The 13771-nt window shown below is 35.3% G+C and overlaps 1 protein-coding gene across 1 annotated transcript; it reads left to right on the plus strand.

Moving 5' to 3' along the window:
- Positions 1-4421: 4421 nt before the first annotated feature.
- LOC143602467 (sugar transport protein 8-like) lies at positions 4422-7679 on the plus strand. The gene is made up of 4 exons (XM_077079557.1): positions 4422-4764; positions 4990-5309; positions 5761-6384; positions 6995-7679. Exons 1-4 carry the CDS (start codon positions 4632-4634, stop codon positions 7433-7435), a joined length of 1518 nt encoding a protein of 505 aa, XP_076935672.1. The 5' UTR covers positions 4422-4631; the 3' UTR covers positions 7436-7679.
- Positions 7680-13771: the final 6092 nt, after the last annotated feature.

The following is a 13771-nucleotide window of genomic DNA, read 5'->3' on the forward strand; positions in this document are numbered from 1 at the left end:
ATTCATTTCAAAACCGCATGAAGCGTTGTAAAGAAAGAAGGTAATATTATCACAATTCTCTCAAACCATTCTCCAAGTTACAACACAAAAACCCAAAAACCTTACCACTTTATCCCTCTCACCAGTAAAATACAACACTAGTCTTTTACCGGTAGACCCTAAAGAACTGGAAATGCATGTTTTTCGATTTCAATTTCCGTTGCTGCATACATTTCACAAAACCTAGGTTTCCTCCATAACTTAGGGAGAGAATCTTTCTCTTTAGCAATGAGGTGAGAAAATGGCGCGAAGACGAACAAAGGCCACCATTTTGTGGACTTTCCAAAAGCGCAATGAAAAGAAGAGCAACAATATACGAACAATGTTTAGGATGCGGAAACTGGTCCCACGAAGGAAGATGTAGAAAAAGTCAAACTCGGTCTCAACATGAATATACCGAACTAATGAGGGTGGAGGCTATTAGGCTCAAAGCCGAACGATCCATTAGAGTTGGGAGTTATGTTTAGAACAGGATTGAGGAAGAACTGATTCACATCCTCGACAAAACTGATCTTGATGATCTGACCTTAAAAGAGTCACTAGGTTTGTTTAATATATATATATATATATATATATATATATATATATATATATTAGCAACCGGTAGAAAGGAGCTAACCATTGAAGACATCTTAAGACTCCCGACAATCAGCAGAAGTGGCATTTACCATCCTCATCCTCATTAACCTAAACCCTTGAGCCACCACAGAATACCAAATCCATACTCAAACAAAACCAACCTATATTACCTTCTGATCTATGCAACCCTTCATAAAGGTGCAGATTTGAACTTGTTACAAGATTATTTATCACATATAACATTTTGGCTAAGAGTGTTCACATACATCACAGGTATGATCAGATATAAAACTGAGTGTGAGTGAACATTGTGAGAACGTGACGATTTGCATCACCTTTTTATATATCACAACATATATTCCTATGATTTAAGGTTGGTTATTTTGTTCTCATTTACTTGGAACTCTTTTGGGGATGTTTAAGCTATGGTCCTAACTTGCTATTTTTAGAGAATATTTATAAATGACTTGCTTGAGGACAAGCAAGGTTCAAGTGTGGGGATGTTTGATGTATATAAAAATATACATCTTTTTATCATCAAATAATCTCTAAAAACTGCAACTTCTATCAAATAATATAGTTCAAATAACTAATTATCATGTTAAAATGTATTTTCAGGTGAATCCAAGCCTCAAACGAAGAAATGAATGAAAAGCAAAAGAAAAACCAAAGAAACCCCAAGAAAATAGCAAAACACACCCCTATGCTTCAGAAAACATGGGGTCGTGCTTCAGAGAACATGAGGCCGTACTCACCTTTCAAAAAAAACAAATATATGCAAGAAAAGACAAAATACTGGACAGCTGGAGATGGGACCGTGCTTCAGAGAACACTGGGTCGTGGTCACCTTTCAATAAAGACAAAAGAAGATATAACAGACACCCAAAAACATGGGTCCGTGCATCAGGAACCACGCCCCCGTGGTGAGTCAGCATGTACGATCTGACAGAGCATTAATTGCGAGTGAACAACTGGACACGGGGGGTGTACCTCATGAAGCACGGGGTCGTGCCTGAGTGCTCAGGCAGCCTATAAATAGTAGAGCATGTTGCATTCATTTGGTGTGCTTAAAGAAAAGTTCAATACGGTTTTCACTTATAAAAACACTCACGTTACACTCATATTGAGGATCTTGTGGAAAGTTTGAAGGCTTGGAGGCTATCGTCATCGTCATCCATCATCATTATCATCCATCACCATTGAAGAAGGAAGATTCATCCAACATTTGGTTAGATTGTTCTAGTTTGATCATGTGTTTGTTATCTTAATCTCTTTTGATGTTCATAATCACGCTCATCATGAGCTAAACTCTATTTACCATCTAATTTCTATGAAGAGGCTTTGTTTTACTTGATGATTATCTTAAATATGTGATTTAGTTTAGTAAAGTACATGGTTATCTTGCAATTATCCTTTGATGAAAAATGTTTTATCACTTTAACTCAACAAATCACGGCTGATGACTAACAATCATTCATGATTCACTTATGTTCTTGGAGACTATAAATGGTAAAAATAATATCTTGATAATTTATTTAAGATAAAACATGGATCCTTATATTGTACTTAGAAATGATGAGATATAAGCTATGATCTATTTCTCTAGTGTTGGTAATTCTGATATAACATTGTTAACACGATTGCTTAGGTTATCATGCTAGTTAAAGAAATCATATGTTAAAAGAATGTGTAATTATAACTTAATTAAATCAACCAATGGGAGGTGTGTGACTAAACTATAACCACCCGAAGTTGTTAGAATTGGTATTTGAGAAATCTAAGTCAATCTTAATCTTTCTACTTTACTAAACTACTTGCCTACTTAAATTGACATTCTCGTGGTAGCATGAGATTAAGAAGGATGGACTTGAAATATGCATGCTACTTTCTTTTATATCATAGAATATGTTCACTTAGAAATGAGGGGCTATTCTGTCTTATATTATTAAGGCAACTTTATCACATATTTACATTATAATCATCAAGGAAGAATGGAGTGGATTCTTGATCTTAGATGGTAACTTTCATATAATTGAATTACTTATTTAGAATTTCTCTTCTTGTTCACCTATATATATATATAATGAAAGTTTAAAAAACAACCCCAAAATGACTAAACTCTCCGATTGAGTTAAAACAAAGATTTATTATTATAAATATTTGCGTCCACGGATCGATATTTGGTTCTTACCAATACTATTATACATATACGATAGGTACACTTCCCTATTTTGTTTGTGTTTAGTCTTAATAGAAATTACTTTTATAAAAAAATTCACGATCTTGTGCGAAAGCTAAAATTCCAATCCATCATATTTTATACCACAAACGCACACACATCAGTACCCTTACCCACCTACAAGTTTAATAATAGAAAAGCAGCTCACAAGCAGAGAAGCTTATGAACAAAAGAGCAACAAGCATAAGCTGCCAAAAGGGGAAGCTTGACACTTACCCAGCAAATCTCCTAAGTTAACTAAGAAGCTTACGCTACAGTAATTTCAGAAAAAGTCATAATTGTTTAAAAGCTGACACCTGCCATAAAGTAAAAAAAAACTACAAGACAAAATAAAAGCTGAGTGTAAGTTACACAGAAATGACATATGCCCAGTCTGCACGAGCTTAGATGAGAGCTGGCCATTTTCTACTTAAGAAGCTCCAGCTCCCCCGGAGAAGCTTGTAAACTGTCTATAAACTGGACATATCACCAAATGTATTTTCACATTCTCATTCACCTTATTCTCTCTAAACTCTCTCTATATGCTCCTACTATATCTCTCGTATCATAGCACTGATTCTCACGCCGGAGGTTGATCGTATGAGGCCCCCTCCTGCGGTGAGACTAACCGGTCGTGTTTTCTTTGATTCTTAGCAGGTTAGGAACTTTCTATAGGATTATACTCTTGGACCTCCATACTCTCTTTTTGTGCTATATCCGCTGTAGCAACCGTAAGATAATATTATGAAATGGAGTAAAGATGAAATATGCATCTTGGAAACTTAAAAGATAGTTTAAATCTCTAGAAAAGGATTTGCAAACGTAGGCATGACCATGCACAACATTCACAAACGCAACAATTAAGGCAAAGTGGATTGTCCTAACGATCATGGATGGTCACTAGCCCAAGTGTTGTTTTGGATGGTCACTTGCCCAAGTGTTGTTTTGTCTATAAATCGAAAGCTATGTGATCAAACAGTTTTCCTCACTCATTTTGCTCTAAGCATGTATATACATATAAATTTCTTAATTTTTAATTTCAAAAATTGAAGTAAGGATCAAGAGAAAAAGAAAAGAGTTGTGCCACAACTAACTATTTCATTCACTTTTGTATTGTTGTAAGGTTATCACTAGCATTGTTCTGATTAGTTTGTGAAAGATTTCACCATTTTTGATTCATGATTTGTAAGAGAGATGATCAATACCTCCTGAGATTAATGAGGCGGTAAAGGTTATCATATAATTTTTGTATAAGGACATAACTACGTACTTTTGGATTAGTGCAACGCATGGTGTATCTAACGTAATTATAAAATGATATTTTAAGATAACATATAATTGAAATTATTTTTTCTTCATTTTACAGGTTGTAAATTTATATATTTTGAAGGGATAAAAGGTTAAATTAATTAATAACGTAGAAATGAGAGAAGGTATGTTGTTACTTAATTTCAAGACGTGGTTGTATACTTATTTGTGCTGCCCATGCATGGTTAATCAATATATATATTAAAGACGTACAAACAAGACAATGTTATTCCAAACATTTTGATTATTAAAGTATATGTAAGGTACATGAATAGGTAGAGAATTTATCAAAGCATCCGTACTGGATTAAATCTGCAACAGAAGAGTGAGAAATATAAGGGATATGAGATTGACATTTTCGGATAAAATTATATTATGAAAGTTTCAACTACGATCTATAAATAAGGCTTTTCTATATAACAAACCAGACAGACCAAACACACATAATTGTCACACGAACGTACACACCACCCTACCATACCATACCATGCCTGCCCAAGTAATGGCTGCCACCGGCGGGGCCGCGGACCTGCCGGCCAAACTCACCGCGCAAGTGGTTGTCTGCTGTATCATCGCTGCCTTCGGTGGCCTCATGTTTGGTTACGACATTGGCATTTCAGGTAATATTATTATTATTATTATTATTATCCTCCGTTTAATTATAATAATAATATTACAAACCCTAAAACCTAGATCCATGGTTTCCATGATTGTAATTTGTTTAGATGGTTATAGATCGGTAATCTGGAGAGAATTAAATGATGGATTTGGTTACAATACTAATAATCATATAGATATCTTTTAATGTTTATTATTAATGTAATGTAATATAATATATATTGTAGGAGGAGTGACATCAATGGATGTGTTCTTAAAGAAGTTTTTTCCGGCTGTTTACAAAAAAAAGCATCATGTGAAAGAAGATAATTACTGTAAATTCGATGACCAACTACTGCAGCTCTTCACCTCCTCTCTTTACCTTGCCGCGATGGTTTCGAGTTTTGCGGCATCCAAATGTTGCAAAAGATTTGGCCGGAAGATCACCATCCAATTGGCCTCCTTTTTCTTTTTGGTTGGTGTTATTCTCAACACTGCCGCCATGAACATTGCCATGCTTATCACTGGAAGGCTTTTGCTTGGTGCTGGAATCGGATTCGGTAACCAGGTAAACTTATAAACCCTAAATGTAAAACTGATGATTCCCCGGTAAAAGTCACAGTGTTTTGGTTTATACCAAGGAGTTTGCTCACCGACGATACTCACGTGGCAGGCAAACTCCTTAAATACGCCGAGTTCAAAATCCAAACTCTTATGATTTTCTAAAACACCTACAAACAAAATAAAAATAAAAATAAAAATCTCATATAAGGTAAATACTTTAATCTTTCCAATAACATTATTGGTGTGAAATTGTGTTTTGCGATTTATAGATGGTTTAGGATTCAACTATGTACTCAAGACGATTCATTTTGTACTTATAGTTCTTGCATGGCACGTGGTAGCGTGTCTGATACAAGAACTTTTAAAAGTATTTTAAAACTACTTAACTGAATCCTAAACCACCTACTATATCAAAAAAATCATCCTCAACTAATTGTAATGTTAACAACTTGTAGGCTGTGCCACTATTCATATCAGAGATAGCTCCGAACAAGTATCGAGGTGGTCTTAACGTGCTCTTCCAGTTGCTAGTCACGGCTGGGATCCTAGCTGCGAACCTAGTTAACTACTTCACCGCAAGCCACACATATGGCTGGAGGATTTCCTTAGGTGGTGCAGCCATCCCAGCTCTTTTCCTAGCCTTCGGGTCCCTACTAATTGTCGAGACTCCCACAAGCCTAATCGAGCGAGGATATCCAGAACGTGGATTGGAAACTCTTCGAAAGATCCGAGGGGTTCAAGATGTTCAAAAAGAATATGATGAAATAGTGAACACCACCGAGTTAGCTAAACAAATCAAGCACCCGTTCAAGAACCTTATGAAACGATCAAGTTGGCCGCAGATTATCACCTCAGGAATGCTTCAGATTTTCCAGCAGTTTACGGGTATCAATGTGATCATGTTTTATGCACCCGTTTTGTTTCAGACAATGGGGTTCCATAGTGACGCGTCGTTGCTATCCGCTGTTGTCACGGGTAGCATTAACTTGATTGCTACGTTCGTGGCGGTTTTTTGTGTCGACAAACTTGGAAGGAGGTTTTTGCTTATTGAAGCTGCCATCCAAATGTTTATTGCTCAGGTAAGCTTAAAAGTTAATGTGAAGACATTAAAAAGAAAAGAGTATCCTTTTTTACACTAATTATTTCCATCCTTTAAATATTAAGAATGAAAAAAATATTCCTACAAATCTTGAGAATGATACAATTTTTTTGAATGTTTTATATGGTATACCGTTCCTATGCCGTAAAGGGGTAAAATCTTATCAAGTTAATTAACACGAATTAAGAGTTGGATTTGGTAACATCTAAGGCAACAAGTAGGCTGCCAATTAAGTGCCTAAATGGTCAGTACAAAGTTTGGAGTGGTCTACGAATGATTTGGCGATATCTCTCGCTTTTCTGAAAAGTATTTTTAAATTAATCAAAGCCAAGGTCTTGCCTTTTCTAAGACGCATGGAGAGGTTATAGTATATGGGATTCAATAAAGTCACACATAGAAAGCTTGTATGTTTGAAGCATTAGTTGCTATACATTTAAAAGTGTATTGAGATGACTTGTTTTTGGTTGTTTTGAAGTATTGTAACTTTTAATTAGGTTTTTTTTCAAAAACTAATACTATGTGCATCTAAAACTTTTTTTTATTTTATTTTGTACTCTTTTATTTCACAAGATTAAGGTTTTTATGCACAGGTTGTAACAGGAGGAATACTTGCAGCATACTTGAAATCTACCAACTCTTTACCAAAGACATACGCATATGTGGTGTTGTTCTTGATATGTGTTTTCGTATCCGGTTTCGCATGGTCTTGGGGGCCACTAGGGTGGTTAATTCCAAGTGAAATATTCCCACTAGAGACTAGAACAGCAGGTTTCTTCATTGCAGTGAGCATGAATATGATATTCACCTTTATCATAGCTCAAGCTTTCCTCACAATGCTTTGCCATATGCGGGCGATGATCTTCTTCTTCTTTTCTGGATGGATTGTGGTTATGGGGATTTACGCGTTCGCTTTCCTACCCGAGACCAAAGGTGTTTCGATCGATGAAATGAACGAGAAAGTGTGGAAGAAGCATTGGCTTTGGAAGAGATGTTTCAAGCACGAAGGTGATCAAACCCGCGACAAGCCTTGATGCTTGTTGTTCTTGTTGTTATCTTGATTTATTTTCATACCTATCAAAACTTGTTTACTGAGACGGAATGTTTTTTTATTTCACATAGGTTTGTGGATCATTTCATTAGTTATATTAATTTTGTTCTTTAGTTTTTAAGTTTCAGTGGTATTATCCAAATTATTATAAAAAAAATTAGTTTAAAAACTTGCTTTCAGTTCTCTTGTCCGATATAAGTTCTTTAGCTCTAACGTCTTGTTGGCTCTGGTTTTCTATAATATTATCCGTGGTTGAAAATATGAAGTATATATAGGTAATATGATTGTTTTTGTTAAATAGGTTCATATAATTATTTGGACTCTTATACTTCCGGGTGCATTAAAAAGACGTCCCGTAGATCCTTTTTAAAGTTTGAATGTCACTAAACAATCTATATGTATACCATCTCAAAATAGTTAAAATAATGATGTCGAAATGTTTATTATTTTATATTTTTCGTTTAAAGATGATTGAAGTGTAAAGAAATTTACAAGGATCTCTCTCTATATTCCATGGTCGACATCTTTATATAGAGAGAGTTCACAAAGACATGTATGGATATGTTATAGGCAAATTTGTTGGACATATTCGCATGCTGATGTATGGTAGTAACATAATGAACCGTAAAATATTGAGTCAAAAATATATCCTAAATAAAATGTAGATCAATCTTCAGATGTATGCTGCGTTGATGAAACACGGAATATAACCGCTAGCTAGATACGTAGCACCAATGTTAACCAAAGACTAGGTGCACATAGAGGCGGACCTATTAGGAAACTAAAGGGGCCTGCCGCCCACCTTAAATTTTATTTTTTAGTGTTATTTGTATGTGAAAATCCTGATCGCCCCCCTTAAAATTAGTGTTAAATCCCAATGTCGCCCCCAAAAAAATAATTTATTGGTCCGCCACTGGATGCACAACATTAGTCATGCATCGGGGACATAATGCACATGATGTCAGCAACAACAAGATGAGCAAGAGCTATCCATTCTGTCTTAGTACTACACCATGCAACAATGTGTTGCTTCTTGAAGCTCCGATTGGTAAGGTTGGAGTCAAGAAAGACACGATAAGGCAGTCGGAATAGAGAAATATGGTTATTCCATTTTCTTTTTCTTTTATTTACTTATTTGTAGTTTAATCGGAATACGTTTGTTAAAGAATAAGGCATTTAAAGTTCATTGTCTATAAACTTTATGCACTTTTTAATTAAATCCAAATATATAGTCTAAAATAGTTATTAAGACCCCCACAAACTGCTACACGTGTCAACAGGACTTTATATATCCTAACAGAAAATCTAAACATATGGAAAACTAAACTACATCGATGAGCAAAGTTAATAAAGTAATACAGGGTAAATATTATGGGTATGTTTGGTAAAATTAGCTGAAAGCTGATGGCTGATAGCTTGAAGCTGGTAGGTGGTAGCTGTAGCTGGAAGCTGGTAGCTGTAGTTTTTTAGATATGTTTAGATGTTTGACAGAGTAACTGAAAATTTTAATAAAATGTATAAAATTACTAAAATTGGCATAACTAAAGACAATGATAGTAAATATATTTATTTTAGAAGGTTATTTAAGTAAACTAAAATACTAAAAGCTTGTATCTCTTTCTAAACATTATTAGTAAAAGCTTTAAGCTTTAAGTTTTTTCTTCTAACCTAAAAGTTTCAAACTCTTTAAACCAAACAAGGCTTTTAATTAAGTATTAATTTTTTCTTAAAAGCTTGAATTTTGAAACTCTTAAAAACTCCTAAAAGCTTCATGCCAAACATACCCTAACTCCAATTATAGTTTTACTTTTTCTCCAATTAAATATCTTTGTATCTTTCCGTGAAGTACTTAGGGCTAGAGGTGCACAAATCGGGTTTTCTAAATACCCAGGTTCTGGTATTGAACCGGGTTCGGGTATGACCGGGTACGGGTATGACCGGGTATTGGTAATAATCGGGTAGGGTTCGGGTCGGGTATTGTCTCTAAAAATCATACCCTATGTATCGGGTTCGGGTCGGGTATAGAACCGGGTATTCTAAAACCGGGTATTTGAATACCCTATTATCGGGTATTGAAAAAAACTCTATTTATGGGTTTTTTCGGGGTTTTCCGATATTTTTTTATATAGATTGGATTTTTTATTTTACACTTTTTAGGGGTATTATTCTGGTATTTTTAAGGTATTTTTCGGGTATACATCGGGTATTTGAAATACCTGGTTTCGGGTATTGGAAAACCTCGGTTCCGGGTTCGGGTATTACCGGGTACAAATCGGGTTTTCGGGTATTACCGGGTACAAATCGGGTCCGGTTCGGGTTCGGGTTTTAGTGCCAAAATGCATACTCTATCCGTAACCTACGGGTAGGGTCGGGTTCGGGTTCGGGTATTAAAAACCCGGGTATTAGAAAAACCGGTTCCGGGTATTTATTTCGGGTCTGGTTCCGGGTTCAGGTTTTTTGTGCACCTCTACTCAGGGCCCGTGTTTAAAACATCATCACTTTGCATACTCGTTTGGGCCTTCGTAGTTCATAGTTCATACAAGGCCTAGTTATACTTGTGTTTTTTTAAGTTGTAATGCACCGCAACACGCTTACTTTGATTTAAAATTTTTAACGATGAACCTCAATCAAGTTGTATTTTCGCTGCAGCACACATGTGACATAATACTGGTTTAAATTAAAATGTACTAAATAAAAACAAATGTGTAGAATAAAAAAGAAAAGTCAAAAGAAGCTATGCACAATCTAATAAAGAACGCATTATCACAATCACCCTATCGAGCATGTTTGGAACTGAGCTTGAAAACAACATATTGACTTATTGGTCTTTTTAAAAAGCAATAGGCTAAAAAAGTGTTTGTTAATCCAAAAAAATCTTTATTGTTTTATTTCTTTTAAAATAGTTAAAAAGTTGTTTTCTAAAAGCCACAAATCCTGGCATTTTGAAAAAAACCAATAAATGAATAAGTTGTTTTGAAACTCAATCCCAAACATGCTCTGACCTACTGTCAAACCCCCACCGCACATCGTTCCTACCTTCATTGCCCGACAATCACTGTGTTCTTCGACAGATGTTGATCTACCGGCTTGTCCGTCGAACTTTGTGCACATAAACACCCATAAAGCCATCATCATTAAAGAAGACCACTGAAAACTACTAGTCTCTTCTCCCATCATTAACATCTTATATTTGCGACAACAATTAACAAAAACATGTAAATAAATCTCATCAACTTCATACTTCTTATCAAATGCTTTTCACAACGTACTAATCTTCTTTATAGAAAGTCTTGATTTTGAGGTAGATCTAATGTTCCTTTCGAACTTTTTTTCAAGGTGAAAAAATAGGGACCGATTTCAAATTTGCGTGTTTTGAACCAGCACTTGTGAAACCTAAACCTAAATAAGCAAGTAATTAAATTTGTGTTCTTTTATCTCATTATTTCTTAAGCACTTTATGGTATTTTCGAATCAAACTTTTGTTGAAGTTGTTGGTCAGTCTACTATATTATTTGTTGAATATTACATATCTTTGTTACTTTATCATTAAGCTTGCAACTTCTCATTTCTGATCTCTTGTACATGGTGCTTGTAATTTTTATGTTCTTGGCGGTATTTGGCTAATTTGAAACCTACCAATTAATTAGCAATAATAAGGGTTTGGAGAACTCGTTTTAGGTAGTATTATATCATATCCTGTAGGAAATAAAAACAAGTTTGTAGTTTGTTTTCAATTCGTATGGTATTAAATCCATTAATATATAAAATCCACGTTGTACGTGAAAAAAGATCTTGAATTCTTGATCCATTTGAACCATTTTCAAGAAGAGATGTATGACAGAGTGACCCATATTATATGAAATGATCCTTTTAAATGACAAAAATATATATATATATATATACGGCTTATTCATTTTTCTTTTTTGTAACATTAAACTCTTATATATTTATCGTTGCTCATGTACGTATTTAGGGATAATTTTACCCATTATAATATGTACATGTATATGAAGGATTCATGATCCTTTTTAATGACAAAAAAAATACGGCTTATTCATTTTTCTTTTTTGTAATATTAAACTCTTATATATTTATCGTTGACCATGTACGCATTTAGGGACAATTTTATCCATTATAATATGTACTGGTATGTAGCTTATTTTTCTAATAAAATTTTTGTATTTGATAATTTTAAATCATGAATTTTTGTTTGGAGGCATTTCTCCTTTTAATAAATATATAATTACTTTTGTGACGAAAGAAAAATGTGAGTTCTTTATTAACTTTTTAGGAAAGCTCGTTTGATTGTTTTGCAATACCTAGCTAACTTTTAAAATGTAAATTGTATGGCGTTGAATTATTTTTACATAATATAATTAAATCAAATAAGCACAAATTCTATATTTAGTAATAATAGCTTTCATGGTCCATCTTTTTATTAGGAAAGCACATGACTATAGCTGGCGTTTACTATAGCAAGGATGCTTTGAGAACATGAAAATAGAGTAATGTTTACCATAATTGTCCAAGTAATAAATATCTTCAATAATTCACCTATTTGGATTATCATGACTTAACTAGTCTAGAATAGATACAATTTATTTAATAATTGATTGGACGTCGCAAAAACAAAAATTTTTAAGCAATTATGTTGTATTATTTAGAACAAGTGGATTGTAGGATAAAAAGTGTTTTAAATTAATAAATGTTTTAGATCCTAAGAAATGGCAATCTAATTTATCATCTATTTAAGAACACATATAGAGGTTATATCGGAAGAATTTAAAGCTAGCTTCAAAATTAGGTGAACATCGCTATGCTACGTGTCAAAAAGCATCTGGTTATGCTTAGTTACCAGTGCATGTGGTCTAGGAGCATCTCCAATGGTGTAAGGAGTTTATGTGGATGAGAAAGAGTGACATATAAAAGAGAGAGAAAAGAGAGAAGTTTATATTCTCAAGCCGCTTTTTATGAAATAAAAGCAAGAGATGATAAAAAGAGGAGAGAGAGAGAGAGAGAGAGAGAGAGAGGAGGGGGAGGGAAACGGTGGTGAGATGTTGATGATGTGAAGGTGTTTGGAATTAAAAACACTGAGATGCTCTAACAAATAAGCATTCATTACTTTTTATTTTAGACAGAATTACAAATTTTGTCCTTTAAAAAAAGCTAAATTACGGTTCGTGTCCTTTTCTAAGTTTCCTTGCAGGCGGTGTACTTTAAACTTTTTTTTCCTACAAGTTTTGTCCTTTACGCTAACTGGGTTAGAAAAACTCAGTTAAATACCCTCACGTGAGGCGCATGTGAGGGTATATTGGTCTTTTTGTCCTTTTGAGCAAAAACTCAGTTAAACGGAGCACCAGCTCTTACCCGGATCTCCGGCAGCTATCTCCCCAGTGGAACCACCGTGTGGAGTCACCTTATCGGTTTTCCGATGATACCCATTTCAACTATGATCGATATTATTTTCGAGAACACCATACAGTGATGGATCTTAATAATATTAATATTAATAATAATAAACAAGATTCATACGTGCCGCCGTCACAGCCGGTTGTTGAAGCTGAATCCCCATCTCCGCCGCCACAGCCGCCGTCACCACCATCTCCGCTGCCGGAGCAGAAACCGGAAGTAATCAGAACTTATTATTCTGTGTCTGGAGCTGATGAGCAAAAAGACAACAGCTTGGAGTTGAATAAAGTGTTGCCGGAAGTGAAAAACAAGTTACCGGAAAATCAAGATTCCGAGCAAAGAACAGAAATTGGAGTGAGAAAAAGAGTTAAAAAAGAACGGAGAAGAGCAAGAAGCTCAGAACCCAGAAAAATGGTGCCAGAAATTAACGATTTTGCGGCTGAACCGTCGTCTCCGACGGAAACATCTACTTCGTTAGAAAGCCACCACCACCACCGTAAAACAATCTGTACTGCCACACCGAAAACGCCACCGCTCACAGCCCAACCACCACCACCACCACCACCACACCCTACAACAACAATGACCACTCAAATCGTCCTATTACCGACCCCCTTGTTTCTCACCGCCGAAAAACCTGGAATCACCGATGATTAGATGGTGGCGGTACTGTTGCAGGTTTTAATCCGAAAACTTGAGTCGATTGAAGCTTCTGATGGTGCGTTTTAAGTTTTAATCCCTATATCAGAGATGGCGGTGACGCTGTTGCAGGTCCGCCGGAGAAGACGAGTGAAAAGAACAAACAGGCGGAGACGGCGGCTTCTTACGAGGAGCAAGGGGGTTGATGGAAAAATCGGGTAGGAGATGTTGGTGAACGGTTGTGTGGTCAGAGATTTCGGTAGACGGTTTT

This window comes from Bidens hawaiensis, unplaced genomic scaffold (genome assembly GCF_021521415.1).
Source record: "Bidens hawaiensis isolate Kalapana, Puna unplaced genomic scaffold, B.hawaiensis_p1.1 tig00058971_1, whole genome shotgun sequence".
NCBI classification, from domain to species: domain Eukaryota; kingdom Viridiplantae; phylum Streptophyta; class Magnoliopsida; order Asterales; family Asteraceae; genus Bidens; species Bidens hawaiensis.